The sequence below is a fragment of the Chiloscyllium punctatum genome, chromosome 9, assembly GCF_047496795.1.
Source record: "Chiloscyllium punctatum isolate Juve2018m chromosome 9, sChiPun1.3, whole genome shotgun sequence".
In the NCBI taxonomy this organism is placed as follows: Eukaryota; Metazoa; Chordata; class Chondrichthyes; order Orectolobiformes; family Hemiscylliidae; genus Chiloscyllium; species Chiloscyllium punctatum.
Genome location: NC_092747.1, coordinates 31311075 through 31325033, shown reverse-complemented (window position 1 = coordinate 31325033; position 13959 = coordinate 31311075). Strand labels below are relative to the sequence as shown.

The 13959-nt window shown below is 40.8% G+C and overlaps 1 protein-coding gene across 1 annotated transcript in view; it reads left to right on the top strand.

Moving 5' to 3' along the window:
• Nucleotides 1-216: 216 nt before the first annotated feature.
• Nucleotides 217-13959, top strand: part of ufm1 (ubiquitin-fold modifier 1) — a 39975-nt gene continuing 26232 nt past the window's right edge. The window contains exons 1-3 of the mRNA XM_072577167.1: nt 217-298; nt 937-993; nt 6481-6538. Coding sequence (XP_072433268.1) covers nt 297-298; nt 937-993; nt 6481-6538 — 117 coding nt within the window. The 5' untranslated portion in view covers nt 217-296. The remainder of the gene's footprint in view (nt 299-936; nt 994-6480; nt 6539-13959) is intronic.

Genomic DNA, 13959 nt, shown 5'->3' with positions numbered 1-13959 from the left:
GCTCTACTTGACATCTCCTCTTGTGCTAGATGTCCAACAGGCGCCTGCTTAATATGGGTGCTGAGGGAAAAGTATGGCAGCACCGCAAAACGAACCGAATATTAATAATGATAAAAATTAAAGTCACTTAAACGGGTGACTTTGATTTTCACTTGATTCCCCGAAAACGCGCAGTTTCTGTTGGGCAGTGGCGTAGACAGCGACAGTTGCCGGGGTCCTCGCTAGATGCGGTGACGTGGGATAGCGCTGCCACTTCCGGGTCAGAGGACGCTCGGGAACAATTGAGGAGAAGAATAATGTGAGTGGGGGAGGGGTGAGAGGGCGGTGGGCAACAGGAGGGGAGCCAGGGCGCGGGAATGTGAGGAAACAATCCGGGGGGAGAGCGAGCGAGAGAGAGAAAGAACAATGGGTACGGGAGAATGGACAGTGGGAGGGGAGACGGGCTACAGTGTGAGTTGGGGTGTGGGGAAACAATCGGGGGGTAAAGAGAGAGAGAGAGAAAGAACAATGGAGTTGGGGGGGTGGTGTGGATGAGAGAGAGAGAACAGTGAGAGATTGAGGGAGAAAATAATCTGAGGGATTGAGGGGGTGTGTGGACATGGGGCTTTGACTCGTTGGATGTCACTCAGTCTTTAATATAAAAAGTAACCCTGTCCTGTGCCACTTGCTGGTACACTCTCAGGGATTTGCAGGGTATTAACCCCTGTCAGTCATTTTGGTGTTGACATTGCCCATTGATGCCCCCTTCCCCTTCCACCTGTCTCCTGTTCCAAGTTTGATACTGCTTAAAACAGTTCATAATCACAGATAAGCACTAATACTAGCACCTTTATATATGTAACTCATTTTATGTTGGTTAGGTTGTTATTTGTTTTAATAAGTAATATTGTGACTGAACAGCTGGTGGAGGCTCACTAATTCTATGGTTTTTCTCAGGTCAAAGGTCACATTTAAAATCACGTTGACATCGGATCCAAAGTTACCTTACAAAGTGTAAGTTAGTATGGCCAAGAATAGTCTCTGAGAGCTGGTACTTCGTGGCCTGGAACACTTTTTCATCATTTTAATGCATGATCACAAGCGATAGGATTCGAGAAGTGAATCATTCAGGGTCAAGAGTGTGGTACAGGAAAAGCGCAGCAGGTCAGGCAGCATCCGAGGAGCAGGAGAATCGACCTAGGCTCCCTGCCTCATTCCTGATGAAGAGCTTCTGCCTGAAGAGTCTATTCTCCTGCTCCATGGATGCTGCCTGACCTGCTGTGCTCTTTCAGCACCCCACACTCGACTCTAATCTCCAGCATCTGCAGTCCTCACTTCAGCCAAGTGAATCACTCAGTCCATCAAACCTGCTCCACTATTCTATATAAGGTATACAAGATAATGAAGGAATAGATAGAGTCAATAGCCAGAGACCCTTCCCCAGGGCAGGATTGACGAGTACGAGGGGTCATAGTTTTAAGATATTAGGCGAAAGGTATAGAGATGTCAGAGGTAGGTTCTTTATGCAGAGAGTTGTGAATGCATGGAATGCGTTGTCAGCGGTGGTCGTGGAAGCAGAGTCATTAGGGACCTTTAAGCAACTGCTGGACAGGCACATGGAGAGCAGTGAGTTGAGGGGTGCGTAGGTTAAGTTTTATTTTGCATTAGGATTAAACCTCGGCACAACATTGTGGGCCAAAGGGCCTGTTCTGTGCTGTACTTTTTTATGTTCTAATCATTTGAGGTGGTTTTAAAAATACTTGTCATTGATCGTTAAATGTGGAAAAGATCCATTATTTTAGTTACTACTTTTATTAAATGTAATATTTATGATATTCACCTTAGAACTTGAATGCATGCAGCAACTGCAGCAAAACTGATGAACTGGTATTGCAAATCAGTGTGATCTGACAACCATTACAGAGGCATGGTTACTGAATAGCATAGATTGGCACCTGATTGTGACATTTAGGAAACAAACTTGACAGAGGTAGAGAGGTGACTGTAAATAGTCTTTTTAGCACAGAAGAGGGGTGACCTAAGTTCAGGAAACAAGGATGTCAAAGCAGTTTTAGTAGAGATGAGAACCAATAGACAACAAGTCGTTTGAGAGTTGTGTACAGGTAACCTGACAGTGATGATGGTACAACATACTATAAAGTGGGATCTGGCACACAGTTTCAAGAAAACATATGACTGCTGTAAGTGCCTGGGAGAAACCTCTGTCCTGTTAACAGAGATGTTCATACTTTAGAGTTTGACAGGCAAAGCTAATAGATAAAAGCTATTGGTTTTGTTTTGAAAGTTCAGAAGGAAACAAGGCTTTTGTTCAAAGGGAAAATTATTTCTTTTAGCATGGGTATCAGTTCAGGGAACCAGTATCTTTGGCAGAAGTGACCATTAGTCTGGAAAGCTTTCAAGCCAGGTGAGTTTGAAAGAGAAATCTTTTTAAGTTGTTAGATCTGAAAAAAGTTAGACCATCAAAATTATGAACAATTCATGTTATTTGATTAAGAAAAGAATCGTAAAATTATCTCCACATTTCAAGACATTGAAGAAATGCCCTTATTCTTGTAAGTCAGGAATGTGTGTAGCTTAGGTGGAAACTTACAAAGATGGTGTTCCCATGCATTTTCTGTCCACTTCTAGGCAGTCAATGTCATGGGTTTGAAAGATGCTGTAGGAGAATCCTTGGTGTATCGCTGCAGTGCGTGTTATAAAATGGCGTAAACTGCTGTCACTATATGTCACTGGTGAAGGGAGTGAAGGTTGAAGGCAGTGGACAGTGAGACAGTGGGCTGCATTGTCCAGAAAGGTTTTAAGCCTCTTGAATGTTGTAGGGCCTGTGCTCAAACAGAGAAGTGAAGAATATTCCACCACATTCCTGATTTGTGCCTTGTAATTGGTAGATAGACATTGGGGAAACAGAGGTAAAAACAATGACTGCAGATGCTGGAAACCAGATTCTGGATTAGAGTGTTGCTGGAAAAGCACAGCAGTTCAGGCAGCATCCGAGGAGCAGGAAAATCGACGTTTCAGGCAAAAGCCCTTCATTAGGAATACAGCCCTCTATTCCTGATGAAGGGCTTTTGCCAGAAACGTCGATTTTCCTGCTTCTCGGATGCTGCCTGAACTGCTGTGCTTTTCAAGCACCACTCTAATCCGGAATTGGGGAACAGAGCATGAGCTACTCTCCACACTATTCCTAGCATCTGACCTCTTTTAGACATAGTATTGAATAGATGGGGGAATAGCTAGATTCAATATTTGACGTTATGACATGTCACTTCTTATTAGATGATATTCAAGATGCTGCAGATAAACACAAGCTGCTTCAGTATTTTGTAAAGACTACATCTTTTTATTTTGCCGTTGTTCTGGCTGAAAGGAGATAAAGGACTGTTTTGATCTGAGGATTGTGGAATGGATTACTGCCCTTTTTAAAGGAAGTTACCAAAACTGATTGTAAGTGATGTTTACACTGATGCTTTGTTCAAGGATTGCAGACAGGTTGGCACTGGGGGATGTGTACAAAATAAGATTTATCCAGCAACTAATAGCTTATGGTGAAGCTGTGACCAGATGTGGATGTTATATGCCTTCTGCTTGCCAACAACTATGTGGTTAGTTCCTGGGGAGCTCAACAGTTTGTGGATGTGAATAATATTACTGGATGGGGAGATGATGTTTCTCTGCACTAGATAATAGCTGAAGGAAGATAGTTATCTTCTCCCACTAGTTGCTGTAAGCTGTTGCTTTCACCCAGGAAGTCAGGTTTTACAAGTGGTGAGCATATCACCTATACCTTCTGTGAGGATGGACTGAAGGACATTAAGTCTGTGCAAGCAAAAGGATAATTTCAGTAAACCCTGTGGAACAGGCCATTGAATTGTTACCCCAGTTTTATTTCTTGTCCAACCATTGCACCAATGGGTTTTGTCTATCTCTGTCTGTGTTTAGAGATTACAGTTTTAACATTTTATGTCAACGGTTCATAATTGTTTCCTGTAGCTAGAATTTATTTATTTGTAATAAAAAGAAATTCTTGTTAGGAACAGCAACGTGGTCCAAGACCTCAGTCTAAAAGACCGGGTAAATTGGGAAATTCTTGTTTACTTTGATAAATTTTTAAACTTTGTGATAACATCGGGAAGAGCCGAACTTGATTTCCAGTGTGCTACCCTAGTGAGGTGTAACTATCTGAGGTCTTGTAAATGATGCTGAGTATTGTGAAATCATCATATTTCCCCACTTCTGACCTTATGATGGAGGGAAGGTCATTAACAAAGCAGTTAAGGATGGTTGAGCTCAGGACACTTCCCTGAAAAGCTCTTGTATTGATGACCTGGGACTGAGATGATTGTCCATCAACAACCACAATCATCATCCTGTGTTCTAGGTTTGACTCCAACCAGTGGAAAATTTTCCCATGATTCATGTTTACTGTGTGCTCCTTGGTGCCATTCATGTCAAATGCTGACTTGCACTTCAGGGTGGTTGCTCTTCATCTCTGGAGTTTTAATTTCTTCATGTTTAGACCAAAGTTGTAATGAGTTCAGACTGAGTGGCTCTAGCAGTTCCCAGACTGAGCATCAATGACGAAGTCATTGCTTCAGTGCTGAGCAAGTGCCACTCGCTTGTGCTGCTGATAACGTCTTCCATAACTCTTAAGTTTGCTCGCTGAGCTGGAAGGTTCGTTTTCAGACGTTTCATCACCACACTAGGTAACATCATCAAAGGCACTGGTGGCATGGCCCGCTTTTCCTTATGTTTAAGTTTCCTTGGCTTGGTGATGTCATTTCCTGTGGTGGTGTCAATTCCTGTTCTTTTTCTCAGGGGATGGTAAATGGGATCCAAGTCAATGTGTTTTGCTTGTTGTCTGTCAAGTTCGTTAGCTGCTGTTTTAGTGTGTTGGTGAGTTTGTGGGCTACTGCAATGCCAAGAGGTCTGAGTAGTCTAGCAGTCATTTTCGAGATGTCTTTGATGTAGGGGAGAGTGGCTAGGGTTTCTGGACATGTTTTGTCTGCTTCTTTGGGTTTATTGCTGAGAAATTGGCAGACTGTGTTCATTAGGTATCTGTTCATTTTGAATACACTTGGTGATTTTCCTCTGTTCTTCATTGTTCCTCTGTGCTGCAGTGTGTAGTATCTTGTTGAAATAATGTTCTAATACAGCTTCATTTGTGGGTGTTGGGATGATTGCTTCTGTAGTTCAGTATTTGGACGGTATGTATTGTTTTCCTGTTGACGCTGGTTTGAAATTCCCCATTGGCTGTTCGCTCTACTGCGACATCTAGGAATGGCAATTTGCTGTTGTTTTCCTCCTCTTTAGTGAATTTTATGCCAGCAATGATATTATTGATGGTCTTGCAGGTTTCCTCTAATTTGTTTCCCCAAGGAAACCTAAACACAGAAATAAAAAGTAAGCCGTGCTTCATCCGGCGACTCACTGATGATGTTACCTCGTATGGTGCCAGAAGGTCTGAAACAAACCTTCCAGCTCAGCGAGCAAGCTTACAGAACCTCAACCTGAGCTAAAAATCTTCTCAAAACTTGCTATCTTCCATGACTTTACTGATTCCTGAAAGTACACTGAGTAGGTAGCTAGATTTTTGATAAGCAAAAGAATGAAAGGTTATTAAGACAAAAAAGTAATCAGAGGTAGGCAGGCATGCAGAGTAATCAGAATGATTGTGATCTTATTGAATGATGAAGCAGATTCGAGGGACTGAGTGGCCTATTCCTGTTTCTAATTTGTATTTTCCTGATTGTGCTATGGAAATATTTTTTGTGTTTTGAATATTTAAATACATTGTTATTTTCAACACATTTATGATGCTTTTGTTTAATTTGAAACCTCAGTTTAATTTGAAAATGTTTGTATTTATGTAAGATTTCTAAAATTGATTAGTAGTGTTGGGTGCATTTTTGTGTTTTTGATGCAGTGCATGTATTCCATTGAGTGCTCAGGTGATACGTAACTGTCATACAGCAATTGTAATGTACTCAATAAGAGCAAATAATTATAATTTGCAGTACATTATAACTTTACATCTACGAGCAAGATGTGTGTAATTACTTCTGTTTGTGATAAGAAATTGTTAATGAAGACCAGTTTAAAATTGTATAACCCAGACATTGTAAACAGCATTCCTACACCCCCTTCCACAAGCCAGCTCTCCACTTTCAACATTGTCAGAGATTGAGTGACCAACAGTGTGCTTGCAGATGATATTGTTATGAAAGTATCATTCATAATGCGGCCTGCTTGTAGAAGCAACTGTCTTTGGACTACTTGTTCCCAAAGCTTTCCACTATTTATTCTTATCTCATGCTTAGTCATTTTAAACTAATGAATAAAGATTGTTATCATTCTGTTATTATAAATGTTTCCCCTCTTTCCGATTTTCATCTGTAAAATGTCTTAGTCCAGGTTATTGAATAAGAAATTGAAATGTAGTCACGTTCTGGTGGTAAGACCGTATACATCATTGTGTTTCAGATTGAGTGTGCCTGAAGTCACACCTTTCACAGCTGTTTTGAAGTTTGCAGCAGAAGAGGTAAGTACATTAGAATGCATAGTAGAGTTATCGAATTGTGTAGGACAGGAGAAAACCATTGTGTCTGTGGAAGCTCTTTGAGAATTGTTTAATTTCAAATCCATAGAAATAGCACCCGTGATCACATTGTTTTATACCAAATAATTTTCAGTCTATACTTTAATTTGTTATAAGCAAAACCAGAGTGTTCAGCAATGGTGTTTGTAAAGTTTTGACTAACTGCGGTACAACAGTACAGCAATTTTTAAAATAACAGCACTGCTTTTGAGGCAAACATGTAGTCATGATGTACTGGGTGAAGAATGTTATCTGGTACTTACTTGATAATTATTGTGCGTGCGTGCGTGCACCAGAGAGTGGTGAGTGCACGGAATGCACTGCTTGCAGTAGTAGTACAGTCAGAGACATGACAGACTTGCACATGCACATGGATGGCAGTAAATTGAGGGGTGTATAGGTTAGGTTGATCTTAGATTAAGATAAATGCTCAGCACAACTTTGTGGGCTGAAGGGCCTGTACTGTGCCATACTATTCTATGCTCTATGTATTCAATGCAGGGTGCTTGGGCTTATAGTCCTGAGTTCCAAAGTAATTTTCATAACACTGACTTTTAGGATTTAAGATTTTTAAATTGTGTTTTGTACAGATAGAAATAGCTGAAGTGAAAATTGAATCTACTTTTTCACCGAATTTCAAAATGAAGCCCTAGAAACACTGTCTGTAAGCCTGGCCAGGAAGATTTAGTTCAGATATATCTGAAATGTGGAGATACTGTTCTAGATGTGAGATAAATAATGCGTAAAGACATTACATGGCGTTGGAAATTACCTTTACCACCCCACCTTATGTAGCACAGTTAATAGAGTCATACTGCGTGGAAACAGACAGTTTGGTCGAGCTCATCCATGCCGACCAGACATCCAAATCTCACCTTGTCCCATTTGCTAGCATTTGACTTATATCCCTCTCAACACTTTCTATTCATATACCCATCCAGATGCCTTTTAAATGTAGTAATTGTACTTGCCTCCACCACTTCCCCTGGCAGCTCATTCCATACACACAGCATCCTCTGTGTGAAAAAGTTACCCCCCAGAATCTTTTTAAATTTTGCCCCTTTCACCTTGCAGTTATGCCCTCTAGTTTCCACCCAAGGAAAAGGACCTAGGCTATTCACCCTATCCATGCTGCTCATCATATTATAAATTACTATAAGGTCACCTCTCAGCCTCTGACACTTCACAAAAAAAAAGCCATAGCCTAGTCAGCTTCTCCCTATAACTCAAGCCCTCCAGTCCCGTAAGTAAGCAAATAAATATTTTCTGCACCCTCGCAAGTTTAACAAAATTCTTCCTATAGGAGGGCAACCAGAATAGTACGCAGTGTTTTAAAAGTGGCTTCACTAATGTACAATGTGACATCCCAACTCTTATACACAATGTTCTGACAGAATATTTGAAACTTTCCGAGGCATTTGATAGAAGCATTGCTGGATCACGTAAGGAGATGCTGTCCTCGATCTTCTGGTAGGAAGATGGTCTCTGCAGCAACTTTGATGGCAGTTGATGCCAATTTGGATTCAAGGCTTTTCGGTGAAATGCTATCCAAGGCTTTTTTTTTCTGTGGATTGAATTTATTAACTACTTTGTCTTTTTTGTATAAATCAGCTGTTAAGAACTCAGTATTTTTTAATTTTAAAATCAACTTGTCCAGATATATTGTGTCACACCTTTAGATCAGGTGGGACTTGAACTCGTCCTGGTTAAGACTCTACCACTGCATCACAAAAGCACCATTAAAACATCTGTGTTTCTGAATAGATTGCTAATTTATATGCAGAGCCTGTCAGAGACCATGCAGTGACAGCAAAAATTTAATCTTGTAGCTGTTTCTATACCAGTTCCATCTGTCTCCCCATAATATCTATTCAGTCAATTAATTAATCCCATTCAATTGCTTAAATATTTACTTAAAAAGTAGTTACTCATCAGAACAATACGGTCGTCCTGATGCAAATGACCTTGCAGGATCTTTCCATGAAGTTGAAACCTGGTGAGTGGAATCCTCTAAGCCAGTCCCCAACTGTGTGTTAGAGCAGGAAACATGAAGTATTAAAGTAATTCAAACTTCCCATCACTCTTGACTTCCTGTAGAATGAAGAGACTGTAAACTAGGTATAACTGACCCAACTCCTCTCCGCATCCCACAGAACCAACACTCTCCCTGACTATGGGCACAATTTCTCACACTGAGTTTCACCTCAAAAATCTGTGTGATTTTGTTATCTGCTAATTGAGAATAATCAAGACATGACATTTATTTGTTGGGAAAATGTTGGAATCAATTATGAAGGAAATCGCAACCAAAATAGATAGAGAGGAGCCAGTAGATGCGTTATAGTTGGACTTCCAGTAGGTGTTTCACAAGGTACCTCACCGAAGGTTAAATCTTGAGACCTCCAGGGTGTTGGACTTAATATATTGACGTAGATAGAGATTTGGCTAATGAGTAGGAAACAGTGAGTTGGAGTTGGAGTGTCTGTCCACTGCAGAGTTGGCAAACTAGAGATTCAGCATGCTGGTCAGATGTGTTTTTTCAGTTAATTTATTTTGAAAGTAAGGGGTTCTTTTTGGCAACCTGTAGCCAATGGTATTCCAGTGGGATCAGTCCTGGGACCACAACTGTTGACAATATTTGTAAATGACTTGGAGGAAAGAAGTGAATGCGCTGTAGTCAGATTTGCAGACAACACAAAAGTAGGTGGAAAGCCATGCTGTGAAGGGTGTATCAACAGGTTACACCAGACATTGATAGGTTGAGTAAGTGGGCAAATGTTGGCAAGAAAAAGGAGTATAATGTGGGAAAATGTGAAGGTGGTCATTGTGGAAAGGGAAACAAAAGAACAGCATTACTTAAACTGAGATGTTGGAGAAAAGTGCAACTCAAAGAGACTTGAAGCACAGAAAACTAACACACAGGTGCAATGGGTAGTCAGGAATGGTAATAGAATGTTGATCCTTATTTCACTTGGAGTATAAGAATAGGGAAGTCTTTCTGCAACTGTTTAAGATGCTGGTGAGACCACGTCTGGAGTATTGTGAGGAGTTTTCGCCCCTTTTTTAATGGTAATTTTTATTTGGAGACGGTTCAGCAAAGGTTCTCTACGATGATCCTTGGTGTGGAGGTATTTCTAATAAAGAAAGGCTAAACAAGTTTGGACTTTACTCACTGGAGTTGAGCAGGATGACAGGTGATCTCATTGAAGCATGTAGGATTCTGAAGGGGCTTAACAGGATTAATGCCGAAGGATGTTTCCCACATGGAAGAGTCTGTTTTAAGATTAGATTACTTACAGTGTGGAAACAGGCCCTTCGGCCCAACAAGTCCACACCGCCCCGCCGAAGCGCAACCCACCCATACCCCTACATCTACCCCTTACCTAACACTACGGGCAATTTAACATGGTCAGTTCACCTGACCTGCACATCTTTGGACTGTGGGAGGAAACCGGAGCACCCGGAGGAAACCCACGCAGACATGGGGAGAATGTGCAAACTCCACACAGTCAGTCGCCTGAGGCGGGAATTGAACCTGGGTCTCTGGCGCTGTGAGGCAGCAGTGCTAACCATTATGCCACCGTGCCGCCCAACTGTGCCACCGTGCCGTCTTGGACCATAGGACATTGTCTCAGAATACAATGGCATCAATTTAAGACTGAGCGAAGGAGGAATTTCTCAGAGGATTGTGGGTTTTGGGACTCCTCACCAGGGGGAGTTATGGGGACCTTGTATACTTTTAAAACTAAAATAGATTCTTGATCAGTAGGGGAATCTAGGATTACTGGGAAAAGGCTGGAAAGTAGACATGAGGAATGTTGGATCAGTCATGATCCTATTTAATGGTGGAGCAGGCTTGAGTGGCTGAACAACCTGCTCCTCTTCCTATTTCTCATAGTGTTATGGTTTTATCCAATGTCTGTCCTTCATGTAGTCGCTTGAATACTCTTGGGCATTCACACGTGTGCAAAATTGAGAGCGAATAACTTCCAGTACAGAGGCGGAAAAGAGTAAACGGTTTAAAGATCTGTGGGTGTCTTTGAACCATAAGGTTTTAACCTGAGTATACAATTGGGTTATCATCACTAACAAATGTTAAAGTTGTGTATTCTGTTCGCTGTAATCTGTTGCTGTTTTCCAATCAATGATTTCAAACAGGGCATTGAAAGAAGTGAATGTGAAATGAGACCTGGAGGTGTCCTCGTACACCAGTAAGCATGCTGGTTGTGGTCAGATGTGACTCCATACTCTTAACTTCCCTCTGAAAAGTCATTCAGTTCTCATGAAGGTGACTCAACATATCCTGCTTGATGGCATTTAGGGATGGAAATAAAATCTGACCTGCGATTGTTTTAAATATATTTGTTCATGTTATTTGGGTGTCACTGTCTAGGCCAGTACTTATTGCTTTGGAGTAGGTGGTGGTATAAATGCAAATGAAACAGTTAGAAAAATGCTACAAGCCACTGCCAGTTATATAATTCCTTTTGTATCTGTAGTCATTTCTTGCTTAAAGCTGTAGTAGTATTTCTGAAAACAGCAACTTCAAATGAAAACATTACACTAATTGGATTTTTCCATTACAACCAATGTAGAAGCTCCTGTTAGGTTCTGTAGGCCTTTTCTCATCATAAAAATCATTAAAACATTATATCAGTAATTAGAAATACTTAACATTACTAAATCTTTAAGTGAAATTACTTGCAAGTTAAGTTAATTTAATATATATAATTGGAATGCATTGAAGTGACTTGTTAGAATTGCTGCCTATCCAGCATGCTGAATCTCGAGCTCGCCAACTCTCCAGCGAGGTGGCTCTGCAAATTGCTGACCTGTCCCCTTGCTGTTTCTTGCTCCTAAGCCTGTGACTGAGGGTTCATGAGATGAGTAGAGAGAGCAGGAAGAGTAGTTTCAAATTGTAGGTTGCAGACATGAGCCACAAATTGGAGAGATGAGATTGGGGTAAGTTGGCATTGACTGGGGAGGCTGGATTGGAAGATGTTACTTTAAAATGTATCAGTTGAGTGATGTGACCCCATCCCAAACCCGACATTTTATTTTAATTCAAAATGTGAATGCAGGCCATATCACCTGACCGTTAAAGTGGAACAAGTTAAAATAGGTTAATTTAAACAGAGTACTGACTATTTGGAAATTAAAAAGCCTATGCTTCATGAGAATGTTGAAAAAGGCATCAAGGTTTTCTTTTTAAACAAAGATATTTTGAATCATTTTTAAAAAGCAACTTGACTGACTGTGCTTTACTGCTTGCTTCAGGTAAGTTGCTAAAAGGGAGCCTTTAAATAAATCAAATTGTTGAGACATCTCTAGACCAGTGAGCGTTTCAAAGATAAAAGAATAGGATTGTTATTAATTTAAAAGGAAATTAAAGTTATGTTTTTGGCAATGTGCAAGATAAGATTGAAAGGAAAATTCAACAGTAGAATGGTGCATATTCAAAATTCCATTTTATCAAGGGATGCTTTTGAAGAAATTTTAATATGGAATATACATTGAGCTTCTATCACAAAAGTAACACGTACTTCAAAAATTGTGTATGCAAAGTTTAAAATCAGATTGGAGCCAAATTTAAGGTATCTTAGAACATGAAACAAGATAGCATAGGGAAAGCCCTTTAGCCCACCATATTTGTGCCAACCATGTTGCCATTTCTCAACTGATCCCTGATCCCATCTGTCCTCTATTCCCGGCCTGTTCATGTGTCTTTCTAAATACTTCTTAAATGTTGCTTCTACTACCTTCCCTGGCTGCATATTCCAAGCACTTATCACCCTTTGTTTAAAAAAAAACTTGTCTTGCCAATCTCATTTAGATTTTCTCCCTCTCACATTAAACCTATGTCCCCTTGTATTTGACATTTATACCCTGGGAAAAATAGTCTGACTGTCCACCCTGTCTTATCATAATTTGCCCCTCAGTCTGTGATGCTCTGGTGAAAACAATCCCAAGTTTGTCCAACCTCTCCTTAACTTTCCAAATATTGACTGGAAAAGCTGTAGTTTGAATACTTTAGTTGGGCCAGTTTTTGTCCAATGTGTGCAGGAGGTTTCCTGACATGGTATGTAGATAGGCAACAAGAGGTGAGGCCACATTGGATTTGGTACTGGGTAATGAACCAGGCCAGGTGTGAGATTTAGAGGTAAGTGACCACTTCGGTGATAGTGATGATAATTTGATTATGTTTACTTTAGCAGTGGAAAGGGATAGGCATGTAATGCAGGGCAAGAGTTATAGTTGGGGGAAATTATGATGTGATTAGGCAAGATTTAGGATGCATTGGATGGGGAAGGAAACTGCAGAGGATGGGCACAATTGAAATGTGGACCTTGTTCAAGGAACAGCTACTGTGTGTCCTTGATAAGTATATATCCTTCTGGCAGGGAGGAAGTGGTCGAGCGAGGGAGCCGTGGTTTACTAAAGAAGTTGAATCTCTTGTCAAGAGAAAGATGGAGGCTTATGTGAGGATGAAGCGTGAAGGCTCAGTTACGGCGCTTGACAGTTACAAGTTAGCCAGGAACGACCTAAAGGGAGCATGAAAAAGAGCCAGGAGAGGAGGTTAAGTCTTTGGCAGGTAGAATCAAGGAGAACCCTAAAGCTTTCTATAGGTATGCCAGGAATAAAAGAATGGCTAAAGTAAGATTAGGGCCAGTCAAGGACAGTAGTTGGAAGTTGTGCATGCAGTCCAAGGAGATGGGAGAGGCACTAGATGAATATTTTTCATCAGTATTCACACTGAGAAAAGACAGTGTTGGCAAGGAGAATACCGGGAAACAAGTTGTTAGACTAGACAGGATTGAAATCATAAGGAGAAGGTGTTAGCAATTCTGGAGAATGTGAAAATAGATCATTTCTGGGCTGGATGGGATTTATCCTAGGATTCTCTGAGAAACTCGCGGGAGATTGCAGAACTTTTGGCTTTGATCTTTATGTTGTCATTGTCTACAGGAATGGACCAGAAGATTAGAGGATAGCAAATGTTGGCCCCTTGTTCAAGAAGGGGAGTAAAGGCAACCCTGGTACTTACAGACCAGTGAGCCTTACTTCGGTTGTGGGTAAAGTGTTGGAAAGGATTATAAGAGGACGTATAATCATTAGAAAGGAATAATTTGATGAGGGATAGTCAACATGGTTTTGTGAAGGGTAGGTCATGCCTCACAAACCTTTATTGAGTTCTTTGAGAAAGTGACCAAACAGGTGGATGAGGGTGAAGTGGTTGATGTGTATATGAATTTCAGTAAGGCATTTGATAAGGTCCCCTAGGGTAGGCTATCACAGAAAATACAGAGGTATGGGATTGAGGATGATTTTGCAGTTTGGATCAGAAATTGGCTAGATGATAGAAG